This window comes from Artemia franciscana, chromosome 18 (genome assembly GCF_032884065.1).
Source record: "Artemia franciscana chromosome 18, ASM3288406v1, whole genome shotgun sequence".
Taxonomy (NCBI): Eukaryota; Metazoa; Arthropoda; class Branchiopoda; order Anostraca; family Artemiidae; genus Artemia; species Artemia franciscana.
This window is the reverse complement of record NC_088880.1, coordinates 9,413,316-9,436,044: the sequence shown is the minus strand read 5'-3', so window position 1 is coordinate 9,436,044 and position 22,729 is coordinate 9,413,316. Positions and strand designations below refer to the sequence as shown.

At 35.9% G+C, this 22,729-nt stretch overlaps 1 protein-coding gene across 4 annotated transcripts in view; it reads left to right on the top strand.

The window, feature by feature from the left end:
* The window catches only part of LOC136038576 (dynein axonemal intermediate chain 7-like), a 140,809-nt gene extending 123,932 nt beyond the window's left edge, over positions 1-16,877 (top strand). For 3 of the 4 annotated variants that reach the window (XM_065721757.1, XM_065721756.1, XM_065721758.1), the window contains 3 exons: positions 6,328-6,432; positions 9,496-9,913; positions 16,110-16,222. In XM_065721757.1, coding sequence (XP_065577829.1) covers positions 6,328-6,432; positions 9,496-9,913; positions 16,110-16,114 — 528 coding nt within the window. In that variant the 3' untranslated portion in view covers positions 16,115-16,222. Of the gene's footprint in view, positions 1-6,327; positions 6,433-9,495; positions 9,914-16,109 lie in introns of all 4 variants that reach the window. The other variant, XM_065721759.1, reaches the window with a different exon arrangement.
* The last annotated feature ends 5,852 nt before the right edge of the window (positions 16,878-22,729 follow it).

The following is a 22,729-nucleotide window of genomic DNA, read 5'->3' as shown; positions in this document are numbered from 1 at the left end:
TCATACGGCCCAGAGACTGTCTGTTTCCAGTACAAAGTAGATATCCTAAGAACCAGATACAAATAGGCAAAAGAAGCGTAGTTTCTTGCTACCTGATCTCCATAGTTTATGGAAGAAATCACTCCCGGCAGATATATTAAACTATATAACTATATATTTAAATCATATTTACATGAAATTTCAACACATTTACATAGGGAATAATCAAAAAGGTTCAAAAAGACCCTTGGACATTGCACCACCCTTGTAGGGGGCGGGACGGCCACTGTGAAAGCCAAAGACCAGGCCGGGTTGGGTGGGATGCCCACTGCTGGGGTTGGGAGCCGGTTACAGGGCCAGGCGTGGGACACGAAGAAATAATAGTACAATATTAAGTACTTTTTTAACTATAACAGCGGTTCCACCTTACGAAAAAAAAAATAAAAAAAATATATAAAAACACTAGCAAATCACACTGCTGAGGTGGAGACTGAGGAAAAAATGTTGGAGTAGAAAAATGGATCCTCCTTCCACCAACTAACTGAGTCTTTATGATATTTCTGAAATCAATATTTCAGAAACCAGAAGCAATATTTTATTTAAAACTACATTTCTTTTTTTCTATTTAAAAGTACCAATTTGGAGTGTTTTATCGTGAAACATATGAAATTGGGAACGGTAATCATTCGGGCACATTATTTAGGTTGGTTACATTTTTCACAGCGACTCCTATGGCACACACTCTCACATATCTTGCCGAAAGCTGAATTTAAAATGATTTTAAAGATCTCTTTTTCAATCTTTTTTGCCTCAGAGCGTTTACTGACAAAAGTGTCAATAAACGTCTTCATACATGGCTTTTGATTGACTTGGAGGGTTCTGTGAATCTTTGTGACCTTGAAACCATCTGCCTGCTCCATTGCAAAGGAACTTGATGTACAACAATATATCCTTTCGGATCAAGGTCGACAGTATGCTTTTGTTTTGAAGGTGTCCAGTGCATACCCCCATCCCCTATCAAAGAAAAAATTATGTGGACTCAGTGAGTCCCTAGATTCCGGTTTCCTTATGCACGGGAAAACAAAATCCTTTACCGAGTCATGAAGTTCCACTAGTATTTCACCATCAATTTCGAAAAACGATTCTTTTGGTCCGTTCTCTTCAACAGTGGCAACAGTGGGGAAACACAGACCACAAGGATTCTCCATCCATTTACTATTTCCACACGGCAAAGAATAGTGAGACATTGCCGATGGATAAAGGGAGTTCATATCTAGAACAATGACACTCGACTTTTCACCAAAGCGTTTCCAGTCGGATTAGTTTCCAGGATGCAATCTTCCTGGAATACCCTCCCCTCATTGATCTCTTTGCAAATAAGTGCTGATCTACGTCGGTGATCAGACATATTTCTTCTTCGATGATTTTAAGAATTAAATCCATCACAGATAAGGAGTTGCAAAATAATACCCAAAACCCCACCCAAATTTGTGATTCATTTTATCCGTCTTTTTACAGGTAATATCCAAAAACGTCAATATATAACTTGCTAGGTACATTTTACAGTAATCCTCCCTGTCCTAACACCCACCCTAGGCCTTAACTTCTAAGCAGATCCAAATTTAGCAGTTGTGCATTGACGATCTTGAATTGGATCATAAAAGACTTCGATGGGTGGCATTTTTTCCTCACGTAGCATCGAGGTGGAGCTGTAATACTCATTTGAGTATATGTCCTTATCCGTTATTAAATCATACATTTTGTCATCTGGAAAGTGCTGTTTAAGGTGGGAGAAGCTAATAAAATCTTACTTTTCTGTAATTGAATCAATTGACTTAAGGATTCGGGGAAAAACTTTAGGAACCTAAAAAATAGATTTTATTCAAGTACGTATTATTATTTCAATAAATTTTCAATAAATAAAACCACTCAACCACTCCCTTTTTCATAATATTTTCCACCCTATTAAAAATACTTCCCACCAAGTCCGAAAAAACATCCTCAAAATTATGCAAGTCTTGGTAAAGTGTCTGCATTTCCACTTGCAAGTAATGAGAGTATACATCACCTGACATTTTTTTTTCATTAAAAACAAATTTGCACGATAGATGGTTTTACGCTATCCCTACCTCCCCTTCCGGAACCTTTCGTTCTAGAAGAGCCCAAATCTTGCCCACGTAGGAGTGGACTATGTCTATTAGATCCTTGATAATGCTACCACTTGTTAGGAAGTTGAACGGGTCTCCAAACTCAGCCTAGAGACTTAAATATTGAGCAAAGCAGAACCGGCCAAATAAAACTCTAGTATTAAAGGAGGTGAGCCACCACCACTTTTCCTGCTTTTCCCACACCAATGTCACTTTGAGGGTTGGGCAACTGTTCTTCCAGTACCCTCTCAAACTTGCTAGATGGTAATAGCATCAACAGAGTGTCTAAAAATTCCGCATCAAAATCGAGATCCTTCACAAAATCGTCTAAATTAAATTTCTGGGAAGGTGTACTGTTAGGGCTCACCCCCGCGCTAAAATCCTCCTCAAGTTCACTTTCCACTGGGGCCGTACATGGATTGTCGCAGAATTCCTTTGGGGGTGACAATATGTTTCCAATGTACGCCCCTTGAGATGTTAGTGTTGGTATGTGAACCTAAAACATAACAAGAGCTTACGAGCCCATTAAAAACTTTTGATTTCATGCTGAAAAAGAATTTAAATTAAGCTGAAAAGGAATACATAATGACTCTGAAATTTTTTTGATTGGGCAAAGTGACCGTTCAGATGTATTGAGACCTCACTACCACCTAAAGGTGCAATGGCCAGAAAATATTCTGTGCGTGGACCCAAAATAGTTGTTAGGTCTTATTGACGCCATAATACCAGCTAAGAATTTAAAATCCATAAATTGCCACATAAATGTGGGTATGTTCCCTCCCTTTACGTTTCAGCTATTACAAAGTCTCTCGATTGAAATTAGAGTCTTAAAATAATACGGAGAGTGAGTTTGTGTCCTATTAATGCGCTCCACAGAAATCCATCAGTAACTGCTTGAACCATTCCGGTTCGTCATCAGCCTCCTAAATCATTGGTGTTTCAGGTGCGACCTGACATAAGAAATACAATTCTAATTCCCTTGAAATACGTCTGATTTTAAGCTGAAATACCGTATTTTATGGCTGAAAAGAAAACTATTTTTAATCTAAGGAATAGGGCCTCAAATACCCTTCTTAGAGGACTTTTCCCCTTTCAACAGTAAAACGCTACTAAAATACGGTTCATATACAAAGACTTTCTTGAAAAAATGTTAAATGTGGAACTTTAAGTTCCACATTTACTGTGGGGGTGGAACTTTAAGTTCCACCCCCTACAAAGCAGGATGTTCAAAACTTCTTATTTTCAGCACGCTACCTATCACTACAAGAAGGCATTAATTCTAAAAGCAGCAAGATCCTGGGTACTTCCTCTTTACTAAGGCAAAAAACGTATTATTTTAGCTATTGCTTTCAGAGTCGATGGAGGTCCTCAAAGTCTGCCAAAACTATAAAGAGGGCCCTGCTATTTTCCCTTTTTTAACCTGAAAAGTCCCTTTCGTCCTTCTTATTTTCAAGAGACGAAAAACGTTAGGTTTTGTACCACTAAAACATCGTGCTTTACGAAAAATATTAATAATTTCACTTACATTAGGATTTGCAACTCCATCTTGGTTGGAGATCATAGAAGGACCCGAATATTCACCATGCATAAAAGTTGAAGGAGCTGTATTTTCCCTGCCTCGTTGTGGGGCCGCGAAAGGATCGACAATTTTGTCGTGTGTAGGGGTAGCATTCTCCCTGCTTCTTTGTGGGCCGTGGTGATTCTTTGAAGGGCTAGCAATTTCACCACGTACAGGGGTAGCATTATCCCTGCTTCGTTTCTGGGCCACGGAAGGGCCGGCAATTTCACCATATATAGGTGCAGCCTTGGTCAGGATTTTCCTGAAATTAAAATAAAATTTAAAAAAATACATCGTATTTGATCATTTAAAAAAGTTGGATATTAGTTTTCATTAAAGGGATGTATATGCTTAAAATATATGGAAATATGTAACCATTTAAGAAAGCTGGAAATTAGTTTTCATTAAAAAGATGTATATATTTATTTTAGTTTTCATCCACCTCAACCTAAAACGGACTCTCACATGCGGAAAATGCCGTAATGATACGGGACTATGGGGGCAGACATTACCAAATCATGTGTAATCCGGTTTTAATGAGTGAAATTTAAACTTTAATAAAAATTAAAGGCACCTCCTCCTCAACCTTAGAGTGGCAGTACGCCAAAAATTGGATATTTGAGGGGAAATTTTAGTTAACAAATATTGTGGGACGTAAATATTTTCTTTGCGTTTTTGTTTTTTCTATACTAAATTAAAGGAAAAAACATTCTTCATACATATTTCGCACTTGAGCTACACAGTTTTTATACAATAGCGCTTAAATGTAAAAAACAAAACATTCTAAAACAAGAATAAATGTTTAGTTTCAACATAGCATCTCTTTTTTAGTTAGACTTTAATAAGCTGCGTGTAAAAAAAAGACTTCAAAAGGACTGCATAACCCCGATGTATGAGGAAAGGGGCTTTAGATAATAATTCATTATTATAATCAAAATGTCTCTTGTTTTAGTTATTTTTGTTTATTATAAGAATAAAATATTATGCATTCCTTTCATTTAACGCATATATATTTTACATTTATCTAACCATTTAACGTGAAGAAGCAATTTGTGTTGATAGACAATTCACTATGCAAAGCAGTTGTTAGAAGAGACCCTTTTGGTCAATTAACTAATTCTCTCTCTCCATGCAGCTGCTTTCTAAGAAGCAGCAATCTATCTGATGGAAGGGTATCATGGAAGGGTATCTGATGGAAGGTTACGCAAAAATCTGATGGTTGTTAATTGTACCCCTCTCAGAATAGGCTGCAATTAGTGGAAAAGCATATTCAAAATGTAGACGAGAAAAAGGATATATTTGAACTTGATAAAAGTTAGATTAATTTATCAGTGATTGAACTATAGATTGCGGGGGGCTTAGGGTTATAGTTGTTTGTCCAATATAGAGTTATAGTTGGTCTTATTTGGGTATAATCTCGCCTCCCTTTTAGGTGGGGGAGGGGGTATATACATAGATACTAACCAACATATAGGCAGAAATCGAGCTGTTTTTTAAATCTTTAGAAGCATCCATTTTAGAAAATTGTGTTGTATGTTCAATATTTAATATAAGACTGATGAAAATGCACGTTCAATACCCAGTTTTATACCCCCAGAAAACAATAGAGAATTACCCATCCCTGCTAGGAGAATAATAAGCCTTTGTTCCTAGAAAATCAGTAGAGGATCACGTGACGCTTCTGTTCCTGGAAATAGCAGAAAAATCCCTTGTTTGTCCTGCTAGAAGAATATCAAGCTTTTGTTCCCAGAAAATCAATAGGCGTCTAGACTCTATAACAGCTCACCCCCCCCCCCTGTTTCTGAAAATAGTGGCAAAATCCTTTGTTTGCCGACAAGAAAAGGTATTGTGTGTGTGTCAAGCATGAAAATACTAGGTTATAATCAATATGGACCATGTCCCTACTTAAGAGGGCCCTGGAGGTTTTTCCTGGCCCTTGTGCGTTTGTTAAACAATCAAAGTTTATGCAAAGTTATGATGCAACATCTATGTTTGCATCTTGATTTGGCGGTGGTATGAACTCTAACAATTCCTATTACGTTACATCCAAAGAAATCAGGATTTAGCGGGGGACCCTGAAGGTTTTTCCTAGCCCTCGCGGGCTTTCGAAACAATTAAAGAAACTATGATCTAATGTCTACGTTTGTATCTCGATTTAGTGGGGGCTCTGAACTCTAGCAACTCTTATCACATAACAACCAAAGAAATCGTGAAGGAAATAAACCCTATTATGTAACAATTAGATGCACTATACCTTTAGAAATGCACTACAGTACTGCGTAAGACCCAGGTATGTAATAAAGTCTTGAGGGACTAGTAGCTCCAACAGTATACTCCCTATAGCTGCCATTAAAAGCAAAGAGCCTACGTTCTGAAGTTTAATTTTCAGCGATAGGTATATACACTGAAAATATTTCTGCAGTAACATAGGAGCTGTTACAGCCAAGCACCCATGTCTTGGGTGCTGCAGTCTTGGTTTAAATGTACCCATCAGAAGGAAAGCTGCTCCTCAAAAGGAAAGATGATACTTAAAAGGAAAGATACTCCTCTGCTACTCCAAAAAAAAAATTAGGTCTGGAATCGTTTTTATTGTCGTTTCAGCTGATACACAAAAACAAAATTATAATTATTTTGATTTTTCAGGGACAACATCAGCTGATACACATATCCCCAGAGCAGTGCAAGTACTTGGCCTGCACAGAGGTCAGTCAAGCTTTGGATTTAGAAACTATACAAGAAAAAACAGAGGTAAAGAACTTTTTTCCAAGTAGAAAGTATAAGATAAGTAAATTTCTACAAAGTTTTAAGCATTCCCATTAAAAGAACTATTTTGAATGTTAAAAAAAAAATCATGAAAAATTTAATGATAAAGTGTTAACCATGATTTTTGTGATACCAAAATAGGTTACCGTAGCCTCTGTAACGATTCTGATGAAAAATATTTATGGAATTCGTAAGCTATGAAAATTAGACTTTTGCAAGTGCTGCTATTCTTAACGTTAGCAGTTTCATTTGCGGCACGTAATTCAAACCGACCAACAAGCTTCCTTTTTTCCAATAGATTGCTATTAGTAAACTGTAACTAGCCGTTTGTCTCGCATGCTATTTACCTGTCAGATCAAATAGATCCATGTTCTCAAACGAAATTCAGCATTTTATTCTATTTTGTTTTCATTGGGTTCGAATAAAACCTGGATCAGCTAGTGCAACTGATATTTACGTTCCAAGTAACTTCCACAGTAACGTCCACAAACTTCAATGAAGAACTGGAACTTTTCACAGATGTCTTGGAATTCATGAATTTTGCCATTGTTAGTATGAGTCACACTTGGTCTTGTGGGTCTTGCTAGTGTTATGTAATACATGAAGCTTAACCTGATCTACTGACATTTGCTAGCGGAGAAAACACTCTGCCATATAAAAAACAATATCATGTTCTTATATTAATATACTCTAATTACTTGACAGAGCCGTTCCTAGGTTGGTGTTGCCCGGAGCAAAATTAAATATAGTATCAAATATATAGTATATATAGAAAAATCTTTAATAAGAAGAAAAAGTTTTATATGATTAATTTCTTTTGTAGTTAGATTAGGTACTTTTTGCGTTGAATTCTGTTTTTTTTTGTGCGTGTTCGTACTGTTGTTAATTTCCTTGCTTGTCTGTTATTTATTTATATTTTGTGTGTATATGGCCCACGGGTTTTTGAAATACACTTATCTATCTATCTATCTATCTATAACCAAAACATCCGAATCAAAGTAAAAAAAATTGATAAACGAGGGAAACCCCCTGCTCTCCCTCCCCAAGGGCTAAGGCATCTGGGGCAGGTGACCTGGTTGCTTCCCCCTGTTTTGGACAGCTCTGCTAGTTGACAGTACAGAGCTCAAATCCCTCCCCAGGCCTTCTTAAATCAACCTTATCTTCAGCACAACCAGACTTCTGAAGACCACCTGACCTGCTGGGGGACACGAATACTGGCTAGGGGACCTTCTCCTCGTGTTTCCGAACTTGCCGTAACTTAATAATTGAAAAATGCTTGTACATGTAGTAGCTTATAGTTTGACAAAATCCAGTAAAAAAAAATGCTAGGTGTCTAACTATAGGCTCAAACCACAGACAAAATGTATACAATATATACTGAAATCCAATTGAAGTCCAACTGAAATAATTTTTCTGGTACCATGCATGGTTGCCAGATTTTCGGCAGAGCGTATAGCCCAAATCGGCGTAATCACTATCCCAAAAATAGCAAATTCTATTATAACCCTTCATGCCCCATTATAGCCATATTATGGGTAAAACGAAGAAGAAATACAATTGGCATATTAGAGAACTTACGCATAAATATAGGTCAAAAGCGAAATAGAGGTCTGTGACCGAAAAAAAATAATAACCTCCTACCCGCATGCCGTCGTAAAATTGACTAGTGTTTCACTGAGACCAAATATTATATAAAAGCAAAAAGGCAAATTGTCCCTTGCACACTCGGTCTTTTGGATACATACTATGATCTCATTGAAAAACAGTTTTATGTAAGCTGAAAAGAATACCTAGTAATCAACAGAAAATTCACCTCTGCACTGTTTTGTTCCAATCTTTTGGCATATCACTGGCGAATTTGCCGGATAAATATGCTCAGGGCCGATAATTGATAATAGGTATTGCCCACTAGGTGGCTGTTTTTTCGTTTGTTTTTTTTTCTAGCAGTGAGAGAACAACCTTTATTCTATTTTTTGCTTTCAGCAAAGCGCTAGTCAATTCCACCTGTAAAATATCCACTTCCCATTAACAAATATTAAATGTAAACAGTGACGAAATTACATAACTTTCTGTCTTTTCCCTGCGGAGTGTGGGGGGTCATGTCAACCCCAAAGGCATGGTTACTGAACCATTGGACTATGGTAAACAAAAGGGCTATTGCAAAATTTTGATTGTACAATCTTGGAAAAAACAAAGTTGGTTGCCCTCCATTCTTTTTTGCCACTTGAAAAGAACAATAAAACTTCCAACTCCCGTTCGAATGAGCCCTTTCCCGATCTCCTAGGGCCATTGGTTCGATGCGATTACCCTTGGGTAAAAAGCAAAGAAATAAACGCGTACCTACGATTTTTCTTCTATCATAAAATTAACAGCAGCCTAAGATGGACGAGTCTGACATTCATATTGAACTGAATTTTTATTGTGCGCAGATTACCCACGCTCTAAAAAATACCGAAAAATTCGTTGTCCCAGTGAGAACGTGTAGATCCGGAAGCGAAAAATTTTGATGGTCCAGTAACGAGAGCCTCAAATCCACTTGTCAGTCTTTGAAATTTTTGTTACGTCTGTGGAATGATTGGGGTAAACCTAGAAATGGAGTTGCAAATACTTTACGGTTACTTACTAAGCGGCACTTTCAGAAGGAGCTCATAGCTGGCAGGGTTGGCCAAAGTGTTGCAATTGCCGAACCGATGTCAAATGAACCCTAATAAGTTATGGAAAACTCGTTCGACAAATAATAAAACTCTAGGAAGCGAAATTACAATTAATGAGAACCAGTGGCATTCATATTTCAAAAGTCAGTTCACCGAACCGACGTTAACACTCGAGAAATTTGAAACGGAGTTAAATAATCGCTTACATACTCCTGGACTGGGTACCTTTGTAGTAAGCTCTAGTGAATTATGTGTTGTTATACGAAAGCTTAACAAAATACAGTCTTTGGGTTATAATGGTATATGTGCCCCTCATTTACAAAATGGGCCTGATAAGCTTATGTGTCATCTTTTTTTGTTGTACCAAATGGTTTTTACTGTGGTATTGTTCCAGATTCGTTGTGGTATACGTTCGCTCTGTTATATGCTTCCTCACCAGTTTGGCTTCCAGCCTAAGCTTGGTTGCTTCCATGCTCTCAAATGTTGGTGCAATTTGTTGATCGATGCAGATAAATCCGTTGGCACTCTAGCACTTGGAACATACGATGTTAGTAAAGCATTTGATTCGTTGTTGCATCCCCAAGCAATGAATGAGATTTTGAACCGTGGTGTATCGCTAGACTTAGTTAGACCTCTTCTGTACATGTACTGCCATATGAAAGCAAAAATACGTATACCTGGAAGCAATTTGCTGACTGATGATATACCAATTCATATCGGGGTTAAGCACGGCGCGGTTACTTCTCCCACGGTTTATAATAATGCAACGCTTCCAGCTCAGAGCCAACTTTCTTCGTGCAGTATATATAAAGGTACCGATCTGTCGATTTTATGTTATGCAGACGAGAATTTTAATATTAGTAGGACTACCGGTGGGCTAGAAAAATGTTTTTTAGATATATTTAAAGACTACAGTGATACTGGGCTTTCCCTAAATGCTGGAAAATGTGATGTTTTGATTTTTAATGAACTAGGTGCGACTAGATCAGATGATATATCTATAGATCTGAATGGTACAGAAGTAAAGCCCTGTGTTAAGTTGAATTATCTTGGCCTTCCTATTGGAAAAAATCTGAAGAAAACTAGGCTATTGATGCTAGAAAGTATGGAAACTAAAATTCGTCGTGCATATGGTACAGTTGTTAGATCTCAATTTCATTTGAATAGAGCTCATTTTGCGAGGATTTACAATAGTGTCGTCGTGCCACATATTCTGTATTTAGTACCGTTTTACCCTATATTTAGTGAATCTGACCATCTTAGGATGAAACGCGTTTTCTTCAAATCTGCTGAGTTTCTGTTGCAAGTTCTTCCGTGAACCCGGAAGTCCTATTTGATGAAAAATTTAGCTTGTCTGACCCGTGTGCTAAGTTAAATGAGCTGAATGTACACATGTGCAATAAGCAAACCGGCAATGAATGGCAAAATGTTGTTGTTTGACGTAGAATTATTTTTTATAGTATTTTAGAATGCAATTAAGATGTGTTCTTTCTTTCTTTATTTTTTCAATGTACTTCATCACTTCATTATTTTGTATGATGTGTTATAAATAAATACATACATACAATACTTTAGACATTTTTTAATACCTTTCATCTTAAGTTCTCGGATTGGTCTTGTCATGTTTGATAGTCTAGGTTGTTCAATTGTGCTCTAGGAATGATGAGTTTACTTCAATTGAATTTTTCATAAAAAAAAAATCACCCTGTCTGTTTGGCTAATTTTATTGTGATTTCATAACATTCAGAAACGAAGTTTCATTATATTTTTTTTGAAACTTTTCAATCTGAGTTTACAATAACGATGATTTCCTTTCGTCTGGCATTTAGAAACTGGAAGTGGATGCTCAGAAAAAAAGTCTTAGGGTATATGCGTATATATTATGTTTATTGAGCACGGTAAACGGTCTACATACTTTTGTTGTTAAAGGAATGGTGATGACGATATGAGGTGGGGTACCCAAATATTAGAAGGGGGTAAACACAGTCCAAGACACATTATAATTATATTGTGGTCCAAGACTCCAAAGAAGGTAGATGACCAAATGGATATAACTAATATGATTTTTTTAGGAGTTTCCTGCAAATTAAATTTCTATCCCAAAAGTAACGAGATTTCAATTATTACAGCCCAAAAACTGGCCTTATGGGTTTTAAGTCACTTGTCCCACGAAGGTGAAAATATTGTAGCCCAATTGGCGTGAAACAGCCCAACCTGACAATACAGGTACCAACTACCAGTCAATTTGGTACTTGTGCTCGTCTATCTTCAGTTTCTCAGGCTTTTAGCATGATGCATGGATGAACTTCATCATAGACAGCCTGAAGTCACCCGGATACCCGCCTGTTTTTTTAACATTGTAAAATAGGACACATAAGCCAGTGATTTTACTTTTCAATTTCAATTTTCCCTATTTTTAGATCAGTTTTCCCTAAGATTCCCTGTCTTGGAATTTGATTTCTCCCTATTTTTCTCCTTAGAAAAAGGGATTATTTTGCTTTACATTTCCATAAAATCTACACGAAAAAAATATTGCGCAGCATCAAATTGTTATTTTTTTTACTTCAAATAATATATATAACATCTTTCACACTACCTAGAACACGTCAAAAGTTTAATTAAGTGTCATCTCCGCGCTTCATCGTAAGTAGCGTTCGTCTCCGTCTTGAAGACAGCAACAGCTTTCTGTATGCTGACAGTTGATGAGGTTTCATCTTTGTTTTTCAACCAGTAATTGATTCGAATAAGTGGGACTCGTATGACATTCTCGATACTATTTCGGATGTCTGTTCTGATCAATTTCAGGAGATTAAACAAATGCTGAGCTGGTATATTGCTGAAAGGTGAAGAGAAAATCAGTTATATGAACTTCCGCAATTCCGGTAGTCTTTGACTTTTACCTCCGTTCTACGTTTGTTTTCTAGAGGCAACACTTTTCTCTTAGAACAGGAAATCTCGCAAACAGTAGCCTTAGAGATTTTGGCTTCAAATTTCTTGCATTTATTGGTTCAATCAAAACCAAAATCTCATAAATTTGTCTTCGAGCTTGAAACGGTCATAGAACTGCTTGATTAGGACTATATAGTATTTTTGACAAGACTGGTAGAAGAAATCAATATTATCACTTGGCTCTTGAGCATCTACGAGTTCTTGCTTTGAATCGGTTGCAGCTATTCCCACATATGTTTGGTCTAAAGGCAGGTACTCACTTAAGAGGTAAAGATCCATTTCGGTAAACAAACCAACACTGCGAAAAGAGTCCAGTTTCATGAAGTTAGTCGCAATACCATTCACAAGTTTGCTGACAGTTGCCTTTAGGGAGGAAGAAATGGAAGCTCAAATTGGAAAACTCTGTCAAATCTGTTGGAAGGGCCGAGAGAGTAGTCCATGAATTCAATCTATGGCTTCGTCAACTTGCTTTGTAATGTTGACTAGATAAGGTCACTGGTCGCAGTTTTGTCGTCAAACCTGGTTTCTGTAAAATACTGAGTTAGAACAATTCGATGCTCAATAGGCCTTTTTATGCAGACCTGAAGGGATAACCAACGGGTCTGTCCTGGTGTAAGAATTGAGAGTGCTTTACATTGAAATAACTTCTGAAATTCAGCATACTTATTTCGCCTGGAAGCGCTTCTGGAAAAGCGGGCATAGATATTTGGTGCCAAGTCTTCTAGTGCCTTGGGAAGTGACAAGCATGCCTAGGAAGAACATAAGTGAATAAGATGGCATGAGCATTTCACATTCGTGACATGGGGCTCCATGTTTTTATTAGTGTCAAAGCAGATCTATTGGCTCCAAACATGTTGTTAGTAATATCCGCACAAAATCCAACAATCTTTTGTGAAAGAATCAAGTTCTTTTTCAATGACTTGTTTGATGCAGGTAGTCAGACCCTCAGCCGATCTATCACTTCACTTAACCATGTCCAATACTTCGACATGAAGTTTTAGATCTTTCTCACTAAAAAAAAAGATCTGATAGCTAATTGCTTGTCAACAGTACAATCTTATCAATCAGCACAAGTCTTATCAATTATTACAGAGAAAAAGTAGCTTTGAAGAAATCAACTAACTGATTGCGTTACCAAAGGAAAATTCTGTCGCAAAATGTGTATAGCTTTCTGATTACTGAGAGTGACTCGTACTAGAGCCTGGTCTTCTGGAAATAATTTTCTTATGAGAGGGATCAGGCTGTCTGCAAGACGTAATGGCAGATCATGTTCTGCCAAAAATATGCAGACGTGCTGTTCAATTTCTTTGGAATTACTGCCTACAAGCAAAAGTTTTTCAATTCTGTCACTGCCAACCTTCGTCTCAATTTCATCGCTTGCTATTATATACTACTTGGTCAGAGCATGCCTGATCATCTCTGATTTCCCACAATATTCATATTTCAAACAGAACCAACAGTATGGTACATAAGTATTTTACTTGACTTGTTTAACACTTTTATCTATCCAATTTTTTAACATTGGTAACTGAAGCCACTTGTCAACAAACTTTTGGTCGAATTATTTATTTTTTGGGAATTCTTAAAATCCTTATTTTACTTTAAATTTCACTGAAAATCCTTGCTTTACCCAAGATTTCCCTTTATCCCTAAATACAAAATAAGTTTCCCTAATAGAAGTGATTTCTTCCTAAAATAGGGTAATCTCCCTAGAAGGGAAAGCCCTAGACATCTGCATCATATGCTTTTTGTCAGTGGTTTAAACACAGGCTCAGTCACTTAGAAGCAATAGTTGCTTGTTGTGGTGATTCAGTTGCCGATCATACAAAGTGGTTGTGGAAGCTTGCATGATTTGTATAGATCATTTGTCAGAATGGTAATGATGAGCGTAGTTATTTACAAAATTGGATAAACAATCCTTCGGGCTTTGGAACACCACACTTTTATATTAGAGATATTATATAAGCTGGGAGTATCAGTACTTTTTTTAATAGTTGGTTTTTCAAATTATTTTAATCTTCCTATCCAAACTTCTTAGCCTCTTCTCCTCAGCGTATTTTCATTCTCGTACTTATTATTTTTTTTCGTTAATCTAACAGTTCAAAATGGGTGTTCGTATAAACAATTTAAATTATTTGTTTAATATCCCAGACAAAATTCTAATTCTCAGATTTTCAAGTGGCATCGCATTTTAGGATCGAACTTTTACCTTTAGATTCTCCTATCAATTCCTGATTCATCTATCATTAATAGCAATGTTCAAAAAATAGGCCTCAGTATTTGGCAGTGCAGTATATTACCAATACCCATTGCTTTACAAGTAAGAACACTTAGAACAACAACAATCAATATAAAAACCATGATCACCTCAGTAAATTTAACTGTGGCAAACTAAAGTTTTTCACTAGAGTTGGTCCATAGCAGTGAAAGAAGTTCAAGTACGTTTCTTTGCCAAATTTATAAACAAAACCCACCAAATTTGGGTAAATATATCACAGTTCATATTATTGACTTACCAATAAAGTGAACATACCAGTCAATGCCTTTTTTATACTCTTTGCAAATATAATAATCGTTTCTATCGCAAATTCAAATTAAGCTCTTTTCGAGCCCTTAGAAATGACGAATTTTCAATTAAAGCATGAGTCATCAGTCGTTTTCGACAAAATAATACAACGTTTTCTCAGTGCTGTTTTCTCGGTTGTTTTAGACAAAATAATACTACATTTTCTCAATGCTAAAATTATTTATAGTTAGGTCAGGTTGGGTTAGGTTAAAAAGTGCTTCAATTTGAATTTGCAATAGAAGCGATTATTATATTCATAAAGAGCATAAAAAAAGGCATTGAGTGGTATGTTCACTTTATTGGCAAGTAAATAATACGAACTGTGATATATTTACCCAAATTCGTTGTTGACAATGTAAATACATGCTTTTAATTTTTTTTAAATTTTTGTTTTCTAAGTAAATTTTTTTATGTATATAAAAATAAGAATGTTTTTTGTTAATAGGGGTGTTGTGGCCAGCTCATTTGATTTTGTAAATATTAGGATTTATTTTTTGATCTGTAAAATTTGCTAAAATGACACTGTAAAAGTCGGGTTTTATTTTGTGTTTTATATATAGTTTCTTACAGGGAAATTAATATATATTTTTATGCAATTGTAGTTTTTTGGTAAAACTGGACAATGAAAAGGTTTTTTTGGTTGTAACATGGCCAGTGTAAGCGAGGATTTCCTGTGGCAGGAGAAATTCCTCTCTTTGGGAGAAAATATTGTGTTAATGGTTAAGAAAACTTATAAGGGTAGAATTACAACTAAGCAAATACCATTCTTTTGGCTGTTTCTTTTTATTGAAACATATATTCTTTAGGTAGAATTTTATAATGTTTTAAAGTTAGTTGTTTTTTTTTAAGTTAGTGCTACTTAGAGAAGAGGGGGGATTAATTTTTAATATAGAAAAAAATAATAACGATAATAAGCTTTGTTTGCCTGGAAACTAATTGATATTCATCGTTAAATTAAACATAAGCAAAATTTTCATGAACATTTACTATGCATGGTAGAAAAAGGCTGGTTTGCAACCACTGGGTGTGGGGTTCGCCCCTCTTTTTGTCTCCCCTTTCGGTTCAGCATTATACGCTAATTAGAGGTTGATGAGAACAATCAAAGGTAAAAAATTTTGGGATGAAGTCTTATGATCAACGAAGGGGCTAGTAACATAAGGGCTAATAACAACAGACTTTTAAATTCGACAAAATTACTAGAACTGTTACGGATTTTTGCAATGATTCTGCTATTTTGTACGTTCCGGCCGTCTAAAACTAACTTAAGGAACCCACTTTTTATCCACCCAGTCAAATTCCGTGCTTCCACCACGGCTATTGCACGTAAATTATCCTGAGATTTTCAGGGTTTTTTTTCTGCATAATTTCATCCTAGTTGAATCTGATACTTCCTATTTTACTCCTTACCTCTTACTCCTTTCTTTCCTTATTGCCTTCTATTCCCTCTTACTGGTTTTTAAACAAGTAAAGACAGTAATTTTGTTTTATTCCAGCCTAAAGCAGACATACTGAATTTGCTGATGGATGATGCTAACGAACAAACAACTGAAAAAATAAAAAACGCCCCGGCAGATTTCGTTGAGACTCTTTACACTTTGCTGGCAAGCGTTGCTCCACTCTCCACTTCTTAAATTACAGTGTTGGTCCTTTTGAGCTAATAGTTCTGCTCTTTATTGTCAATGTGCTATACCGTCTTGTTAATGAATATACAGTTTTTTGTCAAAAACTGCCTTTTATTTCAATGTTAACTTTTCCATAGGCAGCACAAAAGCGCTGCCTAAGTAAAGAGCGATGTGGGCCCAATGTACTATTTGTTTATTTACTTTTTATTTTTTTTTTGCTTTTCGACTAGGGCACTTCGTATCAAAGGGGTTGACATAGAAACTTCAAAAAGGGCTCATTCGATTAGTAATTGAAAGAGCTAGTGCCCTTTTTAATGGTCGAAAGTTATTTGATGGCAAATATATCCATTTCAAATAGAAAAAATATCGGATGATTTTACTTCGTCCTTCAAAAGCTTTTTTTTCTGAACATGACTTTTTGTTTACGTAAGTTAGTAAGATTTATATTATTCTTGAGTAATTGCTAATGTTCGGTTGTTGGCTCTGAGGCAGTAAAAGCTAATGTTTGTGCATGATCTTTTATAGTCTTAACAAATTGTAGATAACCGACTTAATAAATAAATTCGCTACGTTAAAAAATGTTAACAAATTGTTGTGTATACATTGGCGTTTGATTAGGTGGTTGACCTACTAGACCCACTCCTGCCATGTTTTTTTATAAATATGATATATTTCTTCAAATCGTGATTATGTGAAAATTTTTTTTAAAAATGCAGAAGATCCGTGTCATAATATTGTTAATATATATATATATATATATATATATATATATATATATATATATATATATATATATATATATATATATATATATATATATATATATATATAACCCACTTACATAAAGATATAAATAGTGGAGTAAACACAAGCGAAAATTAACAATAACATTGCACAAAAGAAAACAAACAACAAAAAAACAAACAACAATAAATCATCAAAAATAATTAAACGACAATAACATTAAATAAATAATTTTAATGAAAAAAAAAACGAATTAAGCCATGATGAGGTGACAATCGCCGATACGCTGTTTCCAAAATCTTTTTGTGCAAACCAGTCAGCTTTTCAGTAATATTCAGGAGGTGAAATTAATTTATTAATTTTCCATTCCTATGCCAAATAGGAAGATAAAGAAGATATTTACAAAACAAAAATAGGCCATCCGAATATCACTAAAATCCTTAAATGTTTGATTTTGGGTTAATTTTTGGATTTGTACTTTTTTTACTGTGTTTTATTGGTATTTTCTTTATTTTTATCATCAATTGAAGAAAAGAAGATGTATTTCTTAAATGGAACTTTTTTCAGTGTTATATTGTGCTGGCTATATACTTCTTCCAAAAAAAAAGAAATCGATAATGTTTTAAAATATACAAAATCCTTTTCTAACACATATTTTTAAATTCTTCTTCCTTTCTCTCTCTTAGCCTGTGGTAATTGTTCCATTTCGAAATATTCTGAATTTAACTCCTTCCCTCGTTTCCTCTTCCTTTTCATTTTTTAGAAAATAAATTGTTACCTTCATATATGTCACGAATACTCTTCAACATTTCCTTTCACTGCTCTATTATTTCTAACACCTAACTATTCATATGAATTCCAAATAAAAAAAAACAACCTTCCTACCGCTATTAAATAGCCTGCATTACTTGTGATTCCAAAGTCACCATACTTTACTTTTTATTCTAACATTGGCTATTTTCAAAAGATTGCGTTTGGTTAAGCATCTTTAAATAATCATCTTTCCATTTAAATGGGGTTTTACGGTTCATCAAACAACTCGTGCTAACGAACTGTACGAAGCGACCTGGCTCAATAGTAACCGAAACTCTAAACACCGGGATTTTGATACGAATAGATATATCAAAGAATCGACTTATTATGCTGATCTCAATATAAGCTTCATTAAGCTTAGTCTTACTCGTTAAAGGCTACGAGCCTAAGAAAATTTGCCTGATTTTTTAAAGACAAAGGGGGAAACACTCCCTAAAAGCTACATAATCTTAATGACAATCACACCATCAGATTCAAGCGTATCAGATAACCCTATTGAAGGCGTTTCAAGCTCCTGTCTGCAAAAATGTGGAATTTTGGGTTTTTAGTTACCAGAAGAAAGATCGTGGATGTGTTTATTTGTTGTTGTTTTTTCCCAGGGGTGATCGTATCGACCCAGTCGTCCTAGAACATCGTGAGAGGGCTAATTCAAACGGAAATTAAAAGCTCTAGCGCCCTTTTTATGTTACGAAAAATATTGGAGGGCAACTAGTTCCCCTCCCCTACCCCCTTTTACCTGATATCGTCCGATCAAAATTTTGAGGTAGCCATTTCATTTATCATAGTTGAAAGGCCCAATAACTGTGCCTTTGGATATAACATGACTCCTCCCACAGCCCAGGGGAAAGGTCTTTAAGTTATAAGATTTATCCGATGTTTACGCATAGCATTTGTTATTGGGAAGTATGTATACATGTTTCCGGGTTTTCCAAGAGGAATTTTCAATGGTGAGGGAATTTTCCAGGGGTTGAACTTACCATTGGAAATTATAGATTGCGGAATTTGTCCGGATTCCTATACAAAATTCTTTTTATGTGTCTTGCTTTCTCTGTTCCGTCTCAATTTTACGCGTGGAGTTGTCAAGTCGTTTCAGGTAAATCTTCCGGGGTAAATTGTCTAGAGCAGTGGCTCTCAAACTGTGGTACGTGTATCCCTTGGGGGTACACTAACCCCCAAGGTATGGGGGGGGGGGTTCGCAGCCGGCTAACAAAAAAAAAAAATAAGACAACCCTTTAAGTCTAGGACTGGTAATTCTATTTATATTTTAGATGTAGTTTACTTAGTACCGGTACTCTGAGTGGTACTTAAAAAGTTTTGTGGGTAAAAAGGGGTACAGTGTCTATATCAGTTTGAGAACCAATGGTCTAGAGGACATTTCTGTGGGGAGGGAGATTTCTCCGTGCAGGTGGGGCCAGGTTTTTCACTGCTGGATTTTTACAGCTGCCAGGCTTTTCACTGCCAGGAGCCATTTTTCACTGCTGGAGATGTTCTTAGATATAACTAGAATATTAAATGGATTGGCAAACATAATGTAAAAGATGCTAGGTATCTGAGTCTATGTTCAGACAAAGAATCAATTAGAAGTAATAGTCACTTGTTGCGGCAATTCCTTTGTCAATCAAACAATTTTGATGGCTATCACAAGTTGGTATGATTAGTCTACATCACTCCTCAAATAGGACTGACGAATACAGTTATTTCGAAATTCGGGAAAATAATCCTACGGCTAATCTGATTGTCTATTTTGTAAGATTTTATCAATAATATTTTGGCCTTTTTTGACAAAAATACATTTTCACATATAATATTTTAATAATATTTGGACAAAATGGCGAATATCTTGGAATTTTGACCTTTAAAAGGTAAATGTTCGAGTTATTCAACTTTTTTTAGATATAGCTACCTAAAAATTTTGATCAGATCTCTGGGGCAAAGAGGCTTCCAATTTCAAAATTTTTGGTATCTTTTCTTAACTGCCGCTCGAATGAGCCCTCTCCTAATATTTTAAAACCATTGCTTCGTTACAAACATTAATGGAAAGAAAGAAAAATTTAATAGATATCTGTGATCTTTCTTCTGGCAAGAAATGCAAAATTTCTCGTTTTTGTGGATAGGAGTCTAACCTCTACAGCCGGGTTCTCTGATAGGCTGAACGTGATGGTGTGATTTTCATCAGGACCGCTTAACTTTTTAGGGGTGTTCTCCGCCCCTTTTCCAAAAATGAGGGCATTTTCTCAGGCTCATAACTTTTGACGGATAACATTAAATACGATGAATTTTACATATTTTAATTTGGAATCATAGGCAGTGCAACAGCGCTGCCTAAGTAAAGAACAAAGTGGCACAGTATATTATTTTTTTTCGCCGTGGCACTTCGTATAAAAGGAGTTGTCTTAGAAACTTCAAAAGGAGCTCATTCGATCGGAAACTGAAAGCTCTAGTTCCCAATTTGAGAGTCAAGTGACTGGAGGGCAACCAGCCCTCCTCCAATGCCCACTAATTCCCCAGATATGTCCAGTCAAAATTTTGACACAGCCATTTAGTTCAACACAGTTGAAAGGTCCAATAACTATGCCTCTGGGGATTTTAAACCACCGTGGTCTTCAGGGCAAGGGCTGTAAGCTATGCAATTCGCCTATTATTTACATCTAGTATTCATTACTGGGAAGGTGAGGTATGTTTGACCTTTAGTGTCTAAAAAGATCAGGGGCATTCAGTTCAAGTTTTCAGTTAATGTTCAACTAAATCAAAATATGTTATGTGCATACAGGTTTTCAAGAAGGCGTAGCTCAGGAATGACCAATGGTATTAAGTTGGAACTTTCAAGGAATAATGGGGAGGGGGGATGCTGGATTGACCAGAACGGCAATATTTGCACGCTACTACTACTACTGCTAGTAAAATTATTACTACTATTGCTACTATAACTACTGCTTCTGTAGTGACTACTACTAAAGCTGAGGATAACGAGAGGGATATTTGAAAAAATGTTGAGGGTAAAGTTGAACTACATTAAAATATACTATGCTCATACAGATTGACAAAAGGGCGTACCAGCAAATACTTAGGTACGGCTTATTGTATGAAACTGTGACTTCCAAGGCATCATGAGGGGACTGTCCAACTAACCAAAAACCAATATGCAGCTACTACTACTAGTACAACACTGTTATTACTAACACTACTACTATCACCCTTACTATTACTACTACTAAAAATACTCTGATACTAGTACTACCAAGGCTAAGTGTATGAAGGTGAAAATTTAAGAGAGTATTGAGGAGGACGTTCAACTAAATCAAAATACACTATGTATATGGTAAAGGCAAAAGGGAGAAGAATTGACCTTTTTACCTCTAGAATAAAGAATGCATGCTTGTCAAAAAGGCGAATCTCAGAAATGGCTTAAGGTAAAAAGTTGGAACTTTCAGGGAATGCTTAGGGGGAAAATAGATTGACCAAAAGACAGTACGTGCATACTACTACTAATGCTACGGTTAATATACTTTAAAAAAAAAACTTAACTTAACCAAGTTGATTTATGCATAGTGATGTGTAATTCCGCATCAGCTATTATAAAGAAGAGTTGGTGGATTATGTATAGGTGGGGACGGCGTGGCTGATGCTTAGAAAAATGCATTTTTGTATAAATAGTGATGAAGACCACACTGCCTTTCCATCATAAACAAGAAGAACAATAAGGAAATATTTTCGCAAGACAGTGCAAATTCTAATTTGAATAAATATTTCGACCCTATGTCCAAGGGCCGTCCTCAACAAAACATAATATATAAAAGAGATTTACAATAACATACGGCCATTAAAACTAAAACGAACACTTTACTTCGCTGAAGTAAAGATTCTGGGACTGTTTTAAAATGTTTATTTCAGTTTTAATGGTCGTATGTTATTGTAAGTCAAAAGAGACAAACAGACTTTTTATGTACTTTTATATACAAAACAGACTTTTATGCATTTATGTTTTACTTCGGACTCAGTGACTCAGTCATTTTACAACAGTGACTGTAAAAGCTGAAACTACGTCCTTGCTGGTTGAAAATCTGATGACCGCAATGACAACTGGACACTCGAAGCAGACAAATAAAATCAGTATAGAAGAGCCGATTTCAGGTCAAAATATGACAAATCAGAATTAAATTATTCAGGGCTGTTAGGAGCATTTTTGGTTAGAGGTTGTCTTTACGCAAACATACCTATTATTTACGATTGAAACTTTTTCATATGACGCCTCTCATAGCCTAAAACGTTGCCTTTCTTACTTGTCAAAATCGCGTATCATTCTCTCATTTAATTAATAATTAATAATCATTTTAATAATAATTCTATTCTCTCATTTAATTCTCTCTATTTAATTCTATTCCTTACCCTACAAAGCTCTGAAATTGCTGGGGTGCCCACTTCTTCTGTCCATGATCGCTTCAGGAATTTTTCATCCCCCTCTACTTAAATCAGAAAATTCCTTTTTGGATCTAGTTGTCATTTTAAATTGAATGATAACCACGCTTTGTATGGCAGCCCTACAGAGCTTTGTAGGGTAAGGAATAGACAATAATTATTACTGCCCTGTTTTGGATACTAGTATTTTTGATAATTCTGTCAATGGCACAAGGCCAATTTCCCCATTCACTAAAAATAGCCAGTCATCCCGCTTCCAAAGTCTGGGACTCTAAGTCGCGGGCTCTTTCGAACGGAAACTAAAACTTTTAGTGTTCTTTTAAAGTGACAAAAAGCATATTGCTACGAGAAACTGGTATTTTCTGCCATTGTATGGCACCAAACTCCACTGCTTTTTTCTTCTTTTTTCGGAGATTCGTTAGTTTTCTCGATTTGTCTGTCTAAAGATGTCTGTGTTACTTAGCGTTACACTCCAGTTACATCGCGCTGTTGGCTTGAGTCGTATTTTAGTTCCAACT